Source organism: Mustela nigripes, chromosome 7, assembly GCF_022355385.1.
Source record: "Mustela nigripes isolate SB6536 chromosome 7, MUSNIG.SB6536, whole genome shotgun sequence".
Lineage (NCBI taxonomy): Eukaryota > Metazoa > Chordata > Mammalia > Carnivora > Mustelidae > Mustela > Mustela nigripes.
Window position 1 is genome coordinate 54,180,668 of NC_081563.1, and position 17,775 is coordinate 54,198,442.

The 17,775-nt window shown below is 38.3% G+C and overlaps 1 protein-coding gene across 1 annotated transcript in view; it reads right to left on the minus strand.

Moving 5' to 3' along the window:
- The window catches only part of ANTXR1 (ANTXR cell adhesion molecule 1), a 212,953-nt gene that overhangs the window by 165,537 nt on the left and 29,641 nt on the right, over positions 1-17,775 (minus strand). The window contains exon 3 of the mRNA XM_059405947.1: positions 16,846-16,917. Within this exon, the coding sequence (XP_059261930.1) occupies positions 16,846-16,917 (72 nt within the window). The remainder of the gene's footprint in view (positions 1-16,845; positions 16,918-17,775) is intronic.

Consider the following 17,775-nt stretch of genomic DNA (forward strand, 5'->3'; position numbering starts at 1 on the left):
TTTGTTCCCTCCTCTGCCCCCTGGTCACTTTTCTGTCTCTGTCAGTTTGTACAATTTCTATTAACTTGTTTTTAAGTTCATCAATCCCTTTTCTATAGATACTGTATTTTAGTTCCATAGTTTTCACTTGGTTCTTTAGAGTTGTCTTTGTTGTTGTTCTTTCTGATATCCTATGTCTCCAATGTACTACCTTTTCCTATAAATTCTTTAACATATTTATAATTGTTGCTTTAAATCCCTGTCTGGTAATTCCAACCATCAAATGATGTGTGATTTGCTTCCATTACTGTGTTTTTTTCTTGATTATGGGTCACATTTTCCTGCTTTTTTCCCAAGCCTCATTTTCTTTTCATTTGTGTTTCAGACATTTCAGACATTGTTTAAAAAAAAAAAAAAAAGGCAGCGGAAACTTGGGTACAATGTTGACTTATTTTGTTCATAAGCCTTTTATCTTTGGGAGCTGAGAGTGGGGTGGGGGCTGCTTACTTAGATTCCTCCTTGAGTTAGGTTGAGTTTGGGCTGGGTTACAGCTTTAATTAGACTCTGTTCCCTGTAATTAGCCTAATTCTCAGACTTCTGCCCTGCCCTGCCTTTGTGATCTTTTCGGTCTTTGAGTTGGGAGGGAAGTGGGAGCAGCTTCAGTCATTTTTGCTTGCCTTTGGATTCAACCCTGGTAGAACTCCAGAATCCAAGCCCCACAGTGATCCATATACAGGATTATGCAATTTTTCTTCACTTTTCAGCAACTGTTTCACTGATACTTTCCTGGGAAAAATGCAGAGGTGCAGGTGACGGGGAGAGTTGTCAGAAGACATTTCTTTTTCATGTAGGGCTCCTTCCAATAATCCATCCCTCTGGCACACTATTTACTGAGGTTCAGCTGACTTTTCCTAATCCCTGAATTGTCTCTCTTCAGGGTTACCCTACTTTTGCCCATACCTGGACCATATCCACCACCAAGTGTGGAAGTTTCTATAGACCTCTGCTCAGCTATAAAGGGCTTATTTCTCTCTAATTCAGTTTGCCAGTTCTTCCTGTGTGTCTGTTAACTCCATAGAAACATATGGATTTTATTTTGTTGGGACTTTTCTGCTTGACCATGGAAATGGAGGTTTTTCACATTCCTCTACATCCTAACCAGAAGCAGGATTACTATAAAACCTTTTTCTAAATATTTGTGACTACACATTTGTTTCAAGTCAGGAAGAAAAATACGAGAGGCTGAATACCAGCATATAATCTCTCATCTTAAAAAAACAAATCCTCTGTGACCCCACATCTCCTTCTAGTTATTCACCAATTTGTTTACATTTCTCTTCACAACACGACTTCTTGAAACAGTACTTGTATCCCGCTTCCCTGTCTTTCCATGAAGACTTTCTTCAAATGTAGAGTGATCTTTGGTTGTTCATAGTGAATGAGTGAGACAGAAAGACTTGTTTCAAGTTGTGCATGCATGGTGGGGCATGCCAACTGGTGGATGACCAGCTTTTGTCAACAGGCTTGTTTGTTGGGAACCGTTGAATATCAGTGTATGGACATTTCCGCCCTCGCCCACCCCGAAGTATTTATTTCACACAGAAAACAAATTTTCAAACTCTTTCCTTAAGTGTTAGTGTGGAATTGACAAGGAGGAAGGCTGGAAGCAGCCACATTTTTGATGCAGTTATCTCCATAATCTCCCACGCCTGGTGTGTGTGACTCTGAAACCATCTTCGTACTTCTCTGGTGGAACTGGAGGAGTAATTTTCAGATGTGGTGGGAGGCAGGTGGTTCTAAGGTCGAACAGTTCCTCAAATAAAGTCTTTTTAAAAGTTCAATTTAATATTTTGGTTTTATTTAAATTCAAGTTAGTTAACATATAGTGTATTATTAATTTCGGGGTAGAATTTAGTGATTCATCAGCTGTATATAACACCCAGTGCTTGTTACAGAAAGTGTCCTTCTTAATGCCCATCACCAATTACCCCATCCTCAGATAAACTTAACGATATTCTAGTTTTCCCCATTTAGCCCTTCCTTGTCTTCTGCAGTATCTGGCAGTGCTAGGTTTTGATCTTTCCAGGGTTTTGCTAGGCTACAGGCTTGTTTCCTCTCAGCATCTCCTTCTACAGGATTATATTTTACTTCTCTCCACACTGCTTACATCATTTGCCACTCTTCTCTCCTCTTTCCATCCTCACTCATATAGTGTTCTTATGGCTTAAATATTTCTTAGTTTCCTCAAAGATAGGCTTTGTGGTTTTGTTTCACATTCTCCTGGTTTGGGGGTACTTTTATGTGAAAGAAAGGGTAAAAAAATATCTTTACCTCTCATTTTAATATTGGAAGTCTTCACCTTCTAACCCATTCTGCTCTGACCTTTGTCTCCACGTCTTTGCTCCCCAACCATCTCCACATTGCCAACCCAATAGTCACCTCTCTGGCTTCATCTTACTCAAAACACTTAGCCTCATCCTCAAGTTAAAATGCTTTCTTTTCTTGATTTCCATTATGACATGCACTCTCCATCTCCCTCATTTGTCCTTTCTCATATTTCAGTGTGGCCTTTTCCTTCTCTTCTAGAAGTCTAAAGATTGGAGTGCCCTAGAATTCCCTCAGACCTCTCCCCCCACCCATTCCCATATTCTCAACACCCACACTGTTTTATAAGTCATTCTTCCCATGACATTTGATGCTAATGAAGGCAGAATGGCCTTCAGAAGAAGATGACTTGGATTAAATCTTAATTCTGCCACTTCCTAGGGATGCCAACTTTAGATTTCTCAAGTATAAAAATGAAGGTGTGCAACTAGAAGATCTACCAGCTCCCTTCCAGCTCAGAATGAGATATCTCACTTTATGGAGGGAGCTGAAACAGATCCTGGGCATCTGCTGGGAACTGGAAAGGTCACAACTGGTAGACAGGCGCAGTCCACAACGTGGCACAGGTCTAGTGCAGACCAGTCAGTGAAGTTCACTAAGAGGAGCCCATCAGGGAATTTCCAAGGGTTGAAGCCTAAGCTGGCATACAGGATAGGAGTGATGGTTGAATCACAGGGCAACGTGATGAATTTGTCCAAACAAGCTGCTCTTTACACAACTCTGTTTTGGTTGGTTACTCACTCATGCAGTGGTTTTCACCAGGCAGTTTCCTATGGTACCACTTTGTTTTTGAAACAAATCTCTGTAAGACTTTCCCATCACTAACCCTTTTCCCCGGCTGAGCCATACTCTGCAGAAGATGGGAGTGGTGGAAAATGGGTTCTGTATTCAGGGTTTCCCAAATACATTGCTTTCCCCTATGAGAACCTTCCGTTCCGTGCTCCTCTTAGTTCAATTAGTCTTTCTGGGTACTTGTAGTATCTAAAATAGTCAGGCTGATGGACTTGAGCCCAGTTCCGCTGAACACAATGGATGTTTGTAGGGGCATAGGATAGAATGGTGCTCTGCCAAGTCCTGTGCAACAGAGACTGTGGAGCCCAGAATCACCTTCTTGGATGGGAGCCAAAAGCGGACAGCCCTAGGGGAGATGATAAGCAAGCATCTTCTTTTTGGTCAGACCACATTTCTTTAGTATGAGCTGGTGAAAAGTACAGTTTTCTTCAAAGATAAGACTTTCCTCTCACACTTTGATGCAATATTGGGCTGGTGATGGGAGAGTATACTATATATGTTCACACCAGATTATCCAACCCGCAAGTCATAGGTAGGCACAATCTATTTGAAAAAATGAGTCGAAGGATCATAGAAGGTGTTGCGAGTCAACGAGAACTCTTATAAAGCACTGAAAGCAATGAAAATTGCTTATAAAGCAATGAAAATTGGCACAGCCCCTTTGGAGAACAAGGAAATCATGTCTCTTGAAGTTATACATTCACACACCATAAGACCTAGCAATTAGATCCCTAGTTGTGTACCAGAAATTCTTGCTTTTGACCATCCCCCTTGCCGGGAGATGGGAATGTTGATTGCAACTTTGTTTATAACAGCAAAAAGTTAAAAAAAACTAACTGTCTGTGAATAAGACAACAGATAAGTACATGAGGGTACATTATTACAATATAATATGATGCAATGGAAAAGTATGAACCAAATACAGCTCTATGTATCTTTATAGAGAAAGTCTCAAAACCATGATGTTAAGTGTAAAAAGCATGTTCAAGAAAAATACACACAATATGACCATTTATTATAAAGCATAATCTGAAAAAATATAATAAATTGCTCTCAGGTATACAAAAATATCCAGTATCTGTTAAGAGGGAAACTCCTAAATTCAGGATGGTGATTATCTCTGGTGACGAAAAGGAAAGGGGGTGTGTACACGGAGGTGTCAATCCCTGTAACATTTTGTAACTGTAACAAGCTTGGTGGTGGATAATGAGGCCATTATCGTTTTGGGAGGGTATACTTTTGTTCCATTTGAAATACTTAATAATTTAAAAAAATGGTGGGGGGTGCATAGCAATAGGCTGAACCTACAGTTCACGAGGAGACCATCAGAACTGCTCAAGGGCAGCACTAAGTCTTGGACTTGACCCTAGAGGCCAAAGGGCAGTGATGGCACAGGCAGGCAGCATTGTAGAGATGCCTATGTTGACCAGTTGCGTTTTGTCATTGCAGGGCCACCCGAAACCAGATGGGTTTGGTCTTTTCTGCTTCAGGTCTGAACACCCCACCATTCTTTGGTTGCACTGACCACTTCTGTATTTGTCTTGCTGGCCTCGTCCCGACTAGAGTGCTTCTGCCTGCTGCTCTGTCAGTTTTTATTCTTTGTATGTGCTTGCCACATGTGGGATAGAGGCGAGGAAGGGAAATAGCATTTCCGGAGGATCGGTGTTGCGCCAGCACCTCTGCTGGGCACTTCCCTTACATTAATTTACAACAGGCTCTGAGCAACACCATACAGTGGGTGTCATTCTTTCCACTGCACATTTGAGAAAACAGATTCAGTGGAGTCCAGTAACAGACTGGAACCCAAAGTGACCCTGGTACAAAGTCTGTATCATCTCTACTACATCTGTGGTGTCCAGACTTGGTATAGGGCAATGTATTGTACACAGTGGCAGACCACACACACACATTTACATATATGTTATTTTTTTCAGAGCATATGTTGTACTCCATAATCTGAGGAAGAACTCAACAGGATTTTTATCTGAAATCAAACATGGTTATGTTATTAGATAGGACACGAATGCACATGCATTTTTAAGATGAAAGAATGTTGAAGAAATTTCTTGCTTTTGATGGTCAAGTCAAGCTACACCCAAGGATCCCAGGAGTATCCTTTTACTTCTTCTCCTAATGGGGTATCCCCAGAGGAAGAGTGTGAGAAGTACGCATTACTCTCACAAATCAGTCTGTTCCCAGAGGGGCAGAATTGCTTCAAGGTGGGTTCTTTTTACTGTCACTGAGACTCAGGATGAGGACCCCTTTGACAAACTTCCTCTGGAGACATTGCCTGTGTGCATCTGTCTGAAGAAGTCTCACTAGAACTGTTACCAGAGGAAAAAATAACCTTTCTCTGGCCTCATGCCAAAGCAGTATTTCCTACCTATATCCCCTCTATATAGGGATAGACCAGCCAAATGTTAAAACTTTGGAGAAGGCTGTGAGCCGTGGAGGACTGAAGACTCTCTGAATTGCTGAATTACTGCATGCCTGGCATTATTAATCTCTCCAACAGTTCTATGAGGTAGGGACTATCATTCTATTCATTTTATAGATGAAAAGACAGGCATATAGAGGTAAGAAACATTCCCATGGATGCAGACCCCTGGATCTTCTCTCGGTCCATAAGACAAGAGAATAAATACACATGCTTCCCACTGTTTCTCTTAATTTTGCCATCGAATCTTTTGTACCTAAATAAAGAGTACCTAAAAATGGAACAAATCCAGGTTCTTTCAAGCACCAAGTATCTGAAGACTCGTTTTCTCTCTTGTTATTTTTAAATTTAGACAAGGTTTTTAGAACTATGTCTCTTGGTAATGACAGCCTGTAATCATTCTGCTCCAGGAATCAAGCGATGTGTTCAGAATATGTCATTTTCCCCCTGTGACACTAATGGCAAAACCACACTCTCAACCCAACCAAAGGATGACTGAGAGGGATGGAGAAGTGTGGTCTCTCGGTTTCCACTCAGCAGTCTGAGCCAAGCGTTCTTCATTTTCACTCCAACTCCTTAAGCAATAGGCAAGATACTTCACCTCTTAACCCCATCTGTGAAATGTTCTTTACCTCTTTGTGAAGCTGAAGTTCTAAAATGTCCTGAAGAGAAGTGTTTTCTGGAAGAAATCTAAGGGTTTGGGGTGGTGAATTGTGGATGCTAGGATTTAACTAATAACTGTACATGATTGTAGAATTGTAGGAAACCCTAGAGGATAATGATTAAAGTGTGGACACCGGGGCCATCATGCCTGGGTTCAAAACCAAAATTGCTACACTTTTACAGTAGAGTGGCCTTGTGCCTTCTTTGACTCAGTATCCCCATCTATATAATACATGTAATAAATGATTCTCATAACACTCTTACAAGGTAGGTATTATTAATTTTCAATTATAGTTGAGAAAAGCCTTCTAGGTTATTGGTACATTATAATCCATTAATAAAAGATTGTATATAGACACAAAAGTATGTGTACTTATGCATTTACACATATACACAGGGATTGCTTCCATTTTAGTATTCCCCAGATAAGAAACAAAAGATAGCAGCATGTATATCTTTGCAGTAAATAGGGTAGAGTATGGAATGTAGTAGAAAAAAAAAATCACTAGATTCAAAATTTTTAATTTTGCGAGTTAAAAAAAATCCTACACCACTGACAACTTGTATGAGCTTGGAGAAATAATTCAATTTCTCTGAGAAGAATTTTCCTTAGTAGTCAAATGAGGCCAGGGAGAGAGCTGGATAAGACACAATTTTTTGACTCACGGTTGTTCTGTCATGCTTTGTTTTTTAATCTTGCAAGGTTTAGAAGGAAGGCAAGACTTCCAGGTGAAAACAGGGGTCTGGGTCCACATATTTTAACTTTCCCTTTTTTTCCTCCATCATGCTAGAGAAAAAGCTCAACTACTATAATAGGGGGAAATGTTTTCCCTGCTGGAAAATAGGTCAACTCTACCCATGCCAGATACTTGGGATAATTCCTATAAGAAGTGTAGCAGCTGAGAGCAGGCTGAGGGATGACCGAGCAGCCTGTAATTCCAGGACATGAGGAGAAAAGTCTGGGGTTGTTGCTGTTCATTTCTCAACACAGCAATCCAGCCCCTACACCTGACTATCTTCGCTTGGCTTCAGCTTCCTCCATCCCTTGGACAAATTACCAGGTCTCCACCCTTTCCAAGCAAAAATTATACATCTAAATTTTCCCACGGTCTTTAGCCTGGGATCTTCACATTTTCCATAAAGATTTTTCGTGATCCCTGACAGAACTCTCCCCAGATCCCAGGACTGAGAAACTTAGTTGTTCCTTTTTTGAGTTATTCTGTTAAGGAAAATCTCAGAAGTTGGGAAGAAGAGGACCAATTTGAGGAATCTGAGAAAATTTCCCCTTTGAAGCAAACTCTTATTAAAAAATGGGGAGCACATAAAGCAATTGCAATTCATATTCATGATGAAGATACTCCATCTCTGACACAATAGCAGGGTACCACACACATACACAAAAGGAAAAAATTCAGGATTAGAAAAATATTCATAGGGTTGAAAGTTATTTTCTGTCAGTTAAAAAATGCAGTGACCCAGAAAACAATAAATGAAAGATGAAAGAAATTTAAGAAGGCATACATAAATGAAAAGACAGTCTGTGTTCAGGGATCAGAAGACTTAAAATTGTTAAGATGACAATACCAACCAAAGTGATCTACAGATTCCATGCAATCCCTATCAAAGTCCCAATGGCCTTTCCCCCCACCCCCAGAAATAGAAAAACTTATCTTAACATTTATATGGAATCTCAGGGGGTTCCTAATATTCAAAACACATTCAAAAAAGGACTAAAGTTGGAAGATGCACATTTCCTGGCTTCAAAACTTATTACAAAGCTACACTAATCAAAACAGAGTGGTACTAGGATAAGGATAAAGGTGTAGATGACCCAGAAAGAAAACTTTGCATATGTAGTCAAGAATTTTCAAGAAGGGTGCTAACCATTTAAGGGGGATAAGACAATCTTTTCAACAGATGGGCTGGAAAAACTGGATATCCATTTGCAATAGAATGAAGGTGGACCTTAAAACCTTATAGAAAAATTAACTCCACGTGGATCAAGGACCTAAATGGAAGAGCTGAAACTAGAAAACTCTAAGAAAAATCATAGAGGAAAAGCTTCATGATGTTGGATTTGGCAATGATTTCTTGGGAGATGACACCAAAAGCATGGGCAACAAATAACAAAATAGATAAATTGGATCATCAAAATTAAAACTTCAATCAAAGGGCACTATTAACAGAAGGAAAAAGTAACCCACAGAATGGGAGAAAATATTTGCAAATCATATAGCTAATATGGGATTACTTCCAAGGATATATAAAGAACTCTTAGAAATTAACAACTACAATTAAAAAAAAAAACTAATTTAAAAATGGGCAAAGGACTCGAATAGGTATTTCTCCAAAAAAGATACACAAATATGCCAATGAGCACATGAAAAGATGCTCAATATCACTAACCATTAGGGAATTACAAATCAAAACCACAATGAGATACCATTTCACAACGATTAGAATGACTGTTATTTAAAAAAAAAAAAAAAAACCACAAAACCCCCCAGAAAATAGCAAGTGTCAGCAAGGATGTGGAGAAATTGGAATCCTTGTACATCACTGGCAGCAATGTAAAATGGTGCCGCTACTGTGGAAAACAGTATGGCATTTCCCCCAAAACTTAAACATAGAATTACCATATTATCGAGTAATTCCACTTCTAGGTATGAGCCCCAAAGAACTGAAAGCTGAGACTTCAACAGACATTTACATGCCAGTGTCCGTAGTAGCATTATTCACAACAGCCAAAAGATGGAAATAACCAAAAAGTCCATTGACAGATGAATGGATAAACAAATTGTGGTATATACATACAAGGGAATATTATTCTGCCTTAAGAAGGAATGAAATTCTGACATATGCTATATCACAGATGGACCTTGAAAACATGTAAAGTAAAATAAGCCAGATACAAAAGAACAAATATTATAAAATTCCACTTACATGAGGTACCTAGAAAAAACAAATCCATAAAGACCAAAAGTAGAATAGAGGTTACCAGGGGCTGGGAACAGTTTCAGTTTGGGAGATGAGGAATTTCTGGAAATTGCTAGTAGTGGGATTATTGCACAATGTGAAGTCACTGAATTGTATGCTTAAAAATGTTTAAAATGCTAAGTTTAATGGTATGTATATTTTATCACAGTAAAAAATTTCAATAGAAGCTGCAACTTTTAAGTTGAATACAAACAAAGTAATTAAAATTTGGTGAATTATAGGACAAGAGTGAAACATTCTCTAGGAACTCAAAGAAAAATGATAAAGATGAAAATAAGAATAAGGACTTATAATATAAAAAAGAGTTTGGAATAGATTTAAGAATCAAATGGACAGAAGAAAAGTAATAATAAAAGAAATTCTAGAAAAACACTTCTTAGACTGAAGATATTTGTTATGAGATGGAAAGGCTCAAATCACATACAAAGTATTACACAAAATCAATGAAGGAATCCACACCTAGATATATTCTCTTGACTTAATTTTTTAACCCCAAGGATAAGGAATTTTTTTTTTTTTTTTGCAAGTATCCAGAAGGAGAAAAAGAGGATACTCACAAAGGAGAAATGTACTAACTTGGCATTTTTCTGTATGCAATAGAGAGTAGAATATACACAAGGTAGCACTGTGTCATTTTCCAGTAAATTTAGGGGAAAAGGTAGTCAGGGTATAAGAATTTTGTATTCAATTAAAATATTTACCTGGAGGTGAATAATAACAATTCTCAAATTTAAGTTCAGCCTTACAAATTTTAATATTCACATACTTTTCAGGAAAATTTTACCTGAAAAAAGACTCAGCCAACTAAGGAATTAAAAAATTAATAAAATAAAAATTTCAAGTACTGGAAAAGAAATATATATGTGTATGTGTGTGTATTTATGAGACATAATGCAAATAATTCTTTAAAAATTCAGCAAGGAGAATAAATGATATTACTTAATTCTTGCCATTATAAAGACAAGCAAAATTCATTGGGAACTGTCACTAGAATACAAATGGAGTTATTCTTTTTCAAATTATACTTTTCAAATCACTGGTGAAAAATTAAAATATCAAAGAAGGTAAAAGACAAATGGGTGGACACAGAGCAGTAAATTATTTTTAGAAATTTAAGTTCATAATATTTTTTAGACAAAGAACATAAAAGTATAAAAGGTAACAGAAAGGTTATTTTATGTTAATTAGAAATATAGTCCATAGGGGCGCCTGGGTGGCTCAGTAGGTTAAGCCTCTGCCTTCAGCCCAGGTCATGGTCCCAGGGTCCTGGGATCGAGCCCCGCATTGGGCTCTCTGCTCATCAGGGAGCCTGCTTCCCCCTCTCTCTGCCTGCTTCTCTGCCTACTTGTGATCTCTGTTTGTCAGATAAATAAATAAAATCTTAAAAAAAAAAAAGAAATATAGTCTTTTGAGAAATATAGTCTTTTGAGAAAAAGAAATAGTCTTTTGAGAAATATAGTCTTTATAATTTATGCCATATAGTTTAGTTCACATGGATTTTCATTATACCATAATGAAAATCCATGTGAACTAAACTATATGGCATAAATTATAAAGCAGTGTGTTGGAGATTCTCAAAAACCAGTTATGGTAGAGAGTTTAGAAAATACCTCACTGTCTTCACAGATCAAGTAAACAAAAATTTTGATAAATTTAATATAAATTTATAATATAATATAAATATTTGATAAATTTAATCAATATATTTCTTTGTTTTAAATTTACTTCACAGACAGAGATCACAAGTAGGCAGAGAGGCAGGCAGAGAGAGAAGAGGGGAACCGGCTCTCTGCTAAGCAGAGATTTGGGGCTCGATCCCAAAACCCTGGGATCATGATCTGAACCAAAAGCAGAGGCTTTAACCCACTGAGCCACCCAGGAGCCCCCAATATATTTCTTATATAAAATGTTATACTCATTAAAGTATACATATTGTCTAACACCCATGGATGATAAATAAAATTTAATTACATGGTAGTCCACCAACAAAAATTAATAAATTTTAAGGTTTTTGGAGAGAAATCAAGGGACAGAGCAGGAATGGAGGCAGAGGGGCAGAAAGAGAGGGAGAAGTAGACTCCCTGCTGAGCAGGGAGCCTGATGTGGGGCTCCATCCCAGGACCCTGGGATCATGACCTGAGCAGAAGGCAGATGCTTAACTGACTGAGCCACTCAGGTGTCTCCCAAATTGATAAATTTTAAAGAAGTAGAAATTATATAAACCAATAATTTAGAAAATACACAGGAAAAAACTTCATTCACGATGAAAGGAAAACTTAAAAATGCCCAGGAAAAAATTAATACGCACTGTATGAGACTGGTTTGAAGAAAACAACAAAACCTTATGTCTCTTACAACCTTAAGAGATGTAAGTGGAGGGATATACCCTCAGATAAGAAAATACATACAATAAAACTATAATGCCATTTTGCTAATGTGATTCTGCACTTTCTATACATTTTTGTGAAAAATCGTAAGAATATTGTGGTACATTAAATAAATGATTTAAAATGAGTATGGTAGGAAAAAAAAAAAAAAGGAACCTACAAAAGACCAGGGTGATTTTCACTCAAGATCAGAAGTGAAGAAGGTCTGGACTTCCAGATGTTAAAACCAATAGAAAGTGTGGCCCTAGCTAGGGACAGACAGAAATGCAATGTATCAAAATAGAAAACACAGCAATAGATCCAAGTCTATGAAAGAGTCTAATTTTCAAATTGGTAGTAAATGAATATTCAGCAAATGATGGAAAAACTGGCTAAGGACTTGGAAGAAAAGGATGGATGTTGGCTTTATACCTTATATCAGACTAATTTCTAGAAGTAACAATCTACATGTAAAAAAAGTATAAATATATTGTAAATAAAGGTAGTCATAAAAGGATAAGAGCAGTCCAATCATAATAATGAATACTGACGCTGAATTTCTGAATAAAATTCAGAAAAGAGTTCAACTCTATATTAAAATAATAATATATAACAAACAAGTATAACCAGAAATGCAAGAATGACCCAATATTAAAAACTTCTTAATGCATTTCACTGTGTTAGTAGGTCAATATCATCTTACTAGATGCCAAAAATGCATTTGGTTACATTGAATATCTATTCCTGATTTCTTTTAGAGGAAGAGTTGGACATCCTTGAGATGATCTCATTTCTAAATGATGAAACATCTGAAATATTTAAAGTAAGATCGGGAAAAAGACTATCCAGGGAGTACTCAGGGGATCATATGCAGTAGTTAACACTAACATAATGTATCCTGATAGTACTTAAATTAACATTAGATTCTTTACTATACTCATGAAGAAACCTGAAAAATGTTATTATAATTTGTTGACTGTTTTGTAAACCAATGAAGCTAAGATATCTTGGAAGAGAAACATGATATAATGCAAAACACATGAATTGGACCTAACCCAGAAACAAGAGTTAGGATACTAATTCTCCCGTTTTTGTTACTTGACCATTCCAAGTTCTCTGAACTCAGATTTTCAGTATCCCTTATCTATAAAATGGAAGTAATAGCAGGCAAGATGGAGTAAACTTGCTACTGGCTATCTCTCCTGGTGATTATTAGAGAAACTCTAGACAAAATAAAAAAAAAACAACACATAAGGACTCTGAAAAGTAAATAAAGCAGATGAGCTGGGCAGGGTAGTTAAAACCTGAGAAGTAACACAGACAAGCATGGATTCCACACATCCCACCTCTTTTCTTTCAGGGCTTTAACCTAAGGGTGAGACTCAGTCACATGGTAGTGGCCTGGGAGCTCCCCATATCTCAGGCCCCTGGGAAAGGGAGCCCTTGGGGTTCAAAGACTGTGGAGAGAACCCTCACTTTCATTTCTCTTTGATTACTCCTGCCTTTGCCCCATGGGTGACCTCAGTAGCCAAACTCCCAAGAGAAACACCATTTTTCTTGCTAGTGGACTTGTAAAGGGTCGCCTCAGTGGGAAACATAGTGTGTAGGGAATCCTGCAGGAGAGAGGACTGGAGAAGGGGGTTCCAGTAATTCTGTGAAGCTGTGTAAGTCCTGGTCTCATCTCCAAGCTACATATGTATAGGACAGACTCAAAGCAGCTTAGCAAACCCTTTGAAAACTGAACTGAAATAAAAACCACCACCCATGGAAGAGATAGAACTTGTGGTCTAAACCCAGTTCAAGCAGAGAAGAAAGATTAATAATATTCTACAGAGGATTTGGAGATGACTCAAATGTATGAACAACCTACTATTAAAAATTTCTAGGATATATTTTAAAATTACTCGACATACAAACACCTAGAAATGTAACCAAGAAGGTAATTAAGATGCCAATCCTGAGCTTATGGAATTGTTAGGCAAAGAATGTAAAGCATATCAATATGCTTTATGTATTTATTTTGTAGTATTTTTATAATACATTTCTACTAGTATTAGCTATTATATTTTAGATCCTCTACTATAATTATATTATATTATATATAGTTAATCCATATTATATTATATATAGTTAATCCATTTCTTTCATATGTAATCCCATTATATATTTAATTATATTACATAAAATACATTTAATTATATGTTATCAAATACTATATATTTACATGTATTTAAATCTTTATATATTTATCTTATAACTATGCTCCATGAGATAAAGGCAAATAGATAAATGGAAATAAATAAATCCTTGAAATAAATGGAAAGATAGAGGACCTCAGGAGGGGAACAAGAAATTTAAAAAGAACAAAATGGATATTTTAGGACTGTAAATCAAAGTACCGTCAATAAAAAATTCAATGGATGAGCTCAATGGCAGGATGGGGATGGCAGAAGCAGGAGGCAGTGAACATGAAGATAGATCAATAGAAATCATCTCATTTGAGAAACAGAAAGAGGAAAGATTGGAAAAGAATTGTGCCTCAGGCACATGCAGAATCGTACCAAAAGGTCTAAATCTGTGTCATTAGGATCCCAGAAAGAGACGAGAAAATGACTAGTACAGAAAAAATAGTTTAGAAATATGGCTGCAAATTCTTCAAATTTGGTGAAAGACAAATTTGTAGATTCAAGAAGCTCAACAAAGCCAAACAGGATAAACCCCAATAAAACTATGCTTAGATGGATCCTAGCCAACCTCCTGAGAGCTAAAGATAAAGAAAAAAATCTTGAAAGCAGTTAGTGAAAAATGGCATATTCTATATAAAACAATGCGACCCCGTTGGAAATTGAAGTTATAATGGTTATATGGGGATATGTGAGAAACGATAGGTAAGGTGCTTAGCAGATAAAACACAAATGGTAGGTATTATTACTCTGGTTGTAATTCCTTTACTACAGCGCAACATACTCAATTTATTTTCTGTTCTATTTTTTCAAGCTTCCCGTGGTTTTCTTTGTGTGGATTTGAAACCAAGGATTGGAGGCAAATATTCCTTTGATGGTATTCCTTTTGGTTTACCCACAATCTTTTGCTCTTGTTGAAACGAGAGCATCTTGTGAATTCACGTCCTGTTTTTCAACATGTTTTTTAAACTTATGTGGTGCCCTCACTAACTACATCTGTGCAATAATGTATCTTTTACTCTTTTACAGGGGAATTGTTAAGTCCAATTGAGATATAGGGAAAAACATAAAAATTCCTGTGACCAACTGAAACACTGGAAGTCACATTTTTCAGAGAAAGTAACATCTTGGAAGTTCTGAAAGCCTTATTCTTCTATCCAATCTAATGAGCAAGTATTTCAAAGAGGGAAGCCTCGTCCACATTTCTCCCTTGCCTAGTAAGGTTGGGGATGTGTCAGTAAACCATGCACGCTTTGCCAGCTGACCCAGAGGTTAGGCCAAGCCGTCCCCACGTGAAACCCACTCAAGCTTTAAGCAAGGCATTTTTGGCTATTTGATGCATAGTTAGCCCTTAAATATCCAATGCAGCTTCCAGCAAAGTGGAGATTCCAGCCTCTGTCTCCTTGGTCCAAGAAACTAAGAGCAGTGAAGTTAGGGCATACAACAGTAGATTCAAAGTCAGATTCAGATGACTGACTTGAACTAGCATAACCGAAATGAGTCTGAGAAGCCTAGGCATTTTTAACAGTGTTTATAAATTTGTGACCCCTCTGTCCTCCGTACTTCCTAGAGGCTGTGAGCCGCAGCACACAAAATACCCACAAGGGATGGAGATCTAGGTCTCCCGGCCAAACTCGAGCATGCAGCGAGTGGAGCCAGCAAGCAGCTGCACCGGGCAGCCTCGGTTGTAGAAGGATGTGAAGAACAGGGGAGAGGGTTTTCTCGGAACAAAAGGCATCCCTGGATAATAGATGTCATCATGTAAAGCCAGAGAAAGGAGTCTTCCATACAGCCCTAAGCCAGAGATACTTCGTCAGAGCTTCTTAAAATCCTTGGCCAATATTGAAGGAAAGTCTCACAACTTTCCCAGGCTTAGGGTTGTCTGTGTAACAGAAGCCAGCAAGGTACAGTGGAAAAATGTGAAGCCTGCGTCTCGTGTAGGTTCTGCTTGGTATCTTTAGGAGCATGATATGGCCTCAGTTTCTCCTTCTGTTAATAGGAAATGAGAAACCCCTGTTTCTAGGATGTGGTTTCTGTATCGCAAATGGCATGCATGAATAAAAGATATCGCTAAAGGAGAAACAGGACTTGGAAACTTCTATATGGTACAGAGTATTCTTTTTTGGTACTCATGGGAAACAAAGACATGGAGAAGAATGGGGATCAGCTCAGATTTGTTGGGTTGGTGCAAAATCCCGAAAACCTTACTCCATCTTGTTAGTCCTCTTCTGCTCTCAGAAGAGGAATGTTCTAGAATCAAGTCTCCCTGTACTTGTCCCTCCTCCTTTCCTCCCTCCCTCCTTTTCCATAGGTAGGTCTACCAACAGTCCCACATGTGTCCCCTCCCCCGTGGTGATCCTCTCATGTCACCACAGCACTTTGTAAAAAGTGGACAAATTGTCCTTAACTCAGGAAAAATGTTACCTCCACTTCTAATACACCATCCTAACTATGAACAAATGGCATATCTCTATTTTTGCTAGCTTTCATGGGTAAGTGGTAAAATCCAAAATAATATTTTTGTTAAGCTAGGTCTAAGTAATCCTTTTATGTCAACAACACTTTTCCACACCTGATTCAAATTTCCTTTTATTCTGTGGCACCATACAACCTGTTTCTATTCCTGCCTTAGTAATTCTATATGATAATATTTCAACTTCTTTCTTTTCTCACACTATGCTTATTATATCTCTGAAACCTTAATCCACAGAATAAATCTAATTTAAATAAAAGGAAATAGAATCCCCCAAGAATTTGGTTTGCTCCCATTTTGCTCCAAGTTAGCAGACCAAGTTGCCAATTGAATATAAGTTTTACTTTAATGTGAGTTAGTCTTTTATAGAATTTCACCAACATCGGGGAATTCCATCAGTCAATCACAGAGTAAACTAGCAGATGGGTCAACGTGCAAAGTTCAAGGCTTAAGTGAAAAGAGAGAACTATAAGATTAAAATGACTGACAGGGCAGGCACTGGGGCACAAATATGTGAACTACTCAAGAAAAGGTGGGCTTTTTAATGACAGGGAAGGTGAGTGTCCTTACCTGTCTTCTGTTAGCTTCATTAGGGTCGTACCTCGAGTAGAGAAGACAATAAAGGACATTCTGAGCTGTGGGCTGGAAAGGAAAAGAAATTCCATTAAAGCAAATAGAAAGACTGTGGAACGCCATCTCCTTCCAGTCACCCTCCCTGTTCTTCCTTGTGTATCATGGCTACCAGAGCCGAGGCCCTTCAAGCCAAAGAGGGCCTCCGCAGCTCATGTTGCCTGTCTGTAGCCAGCAGCAGACTTAGAGCTGTGGACCAAAAGGAAGACTTGGGTTGTCATCCTGGAGGCTGCCTCTGATTTGACCCCGCTGCTCGGTGAGGGCGTGTTACGAGTACAAAAGCTAAAATTCATCCCTGCCCTGTGCTCTATCTGAAAAGGTGTGTCCCGGAAGAGGACGGGTCTGCGTGGTGTTTATAGAAGGGGGACTCCAATAGATAAAATTCGATAGCGTCCCCACGGCAGCCGGGTGGACCCTCTAGCACGGAGAGTGGCTGAGCTTGCTTTAGCTGGATGCCATCTGCCATTAAGATCCTACTATGAACTCCCTTTGCTCAGAAGGAAGGGTCACCATAACTTTTAATTTCACTTTTAGCTTCCCAAGGAGGTTATCCTATAAGGACAGAATGTGCTGATGGGCTACAAGAATGTATACTCTGCTTGGTAGTTACACTTCTCAATATTCGTGAACACAGCTGCATGGTTTGTAGATGGTGGTATCCATGGAAAATCCATACTCTGGGAGACAGAACTACTCTCAGCTGAGGACCAAACATGTTCTCTGTCTTAAAGATGGACCGGCAGATGTAATAAAAGCAAAAGAAAAAATTAAAAAAAAAAAAAGAAGAGAAAAGATGGACTCTCAGGGTGTGGTGGATACCCCAGTAGACTGTTGTCCTTTTGGGGCTCTCTTTGGGTGACCATCTGCTTC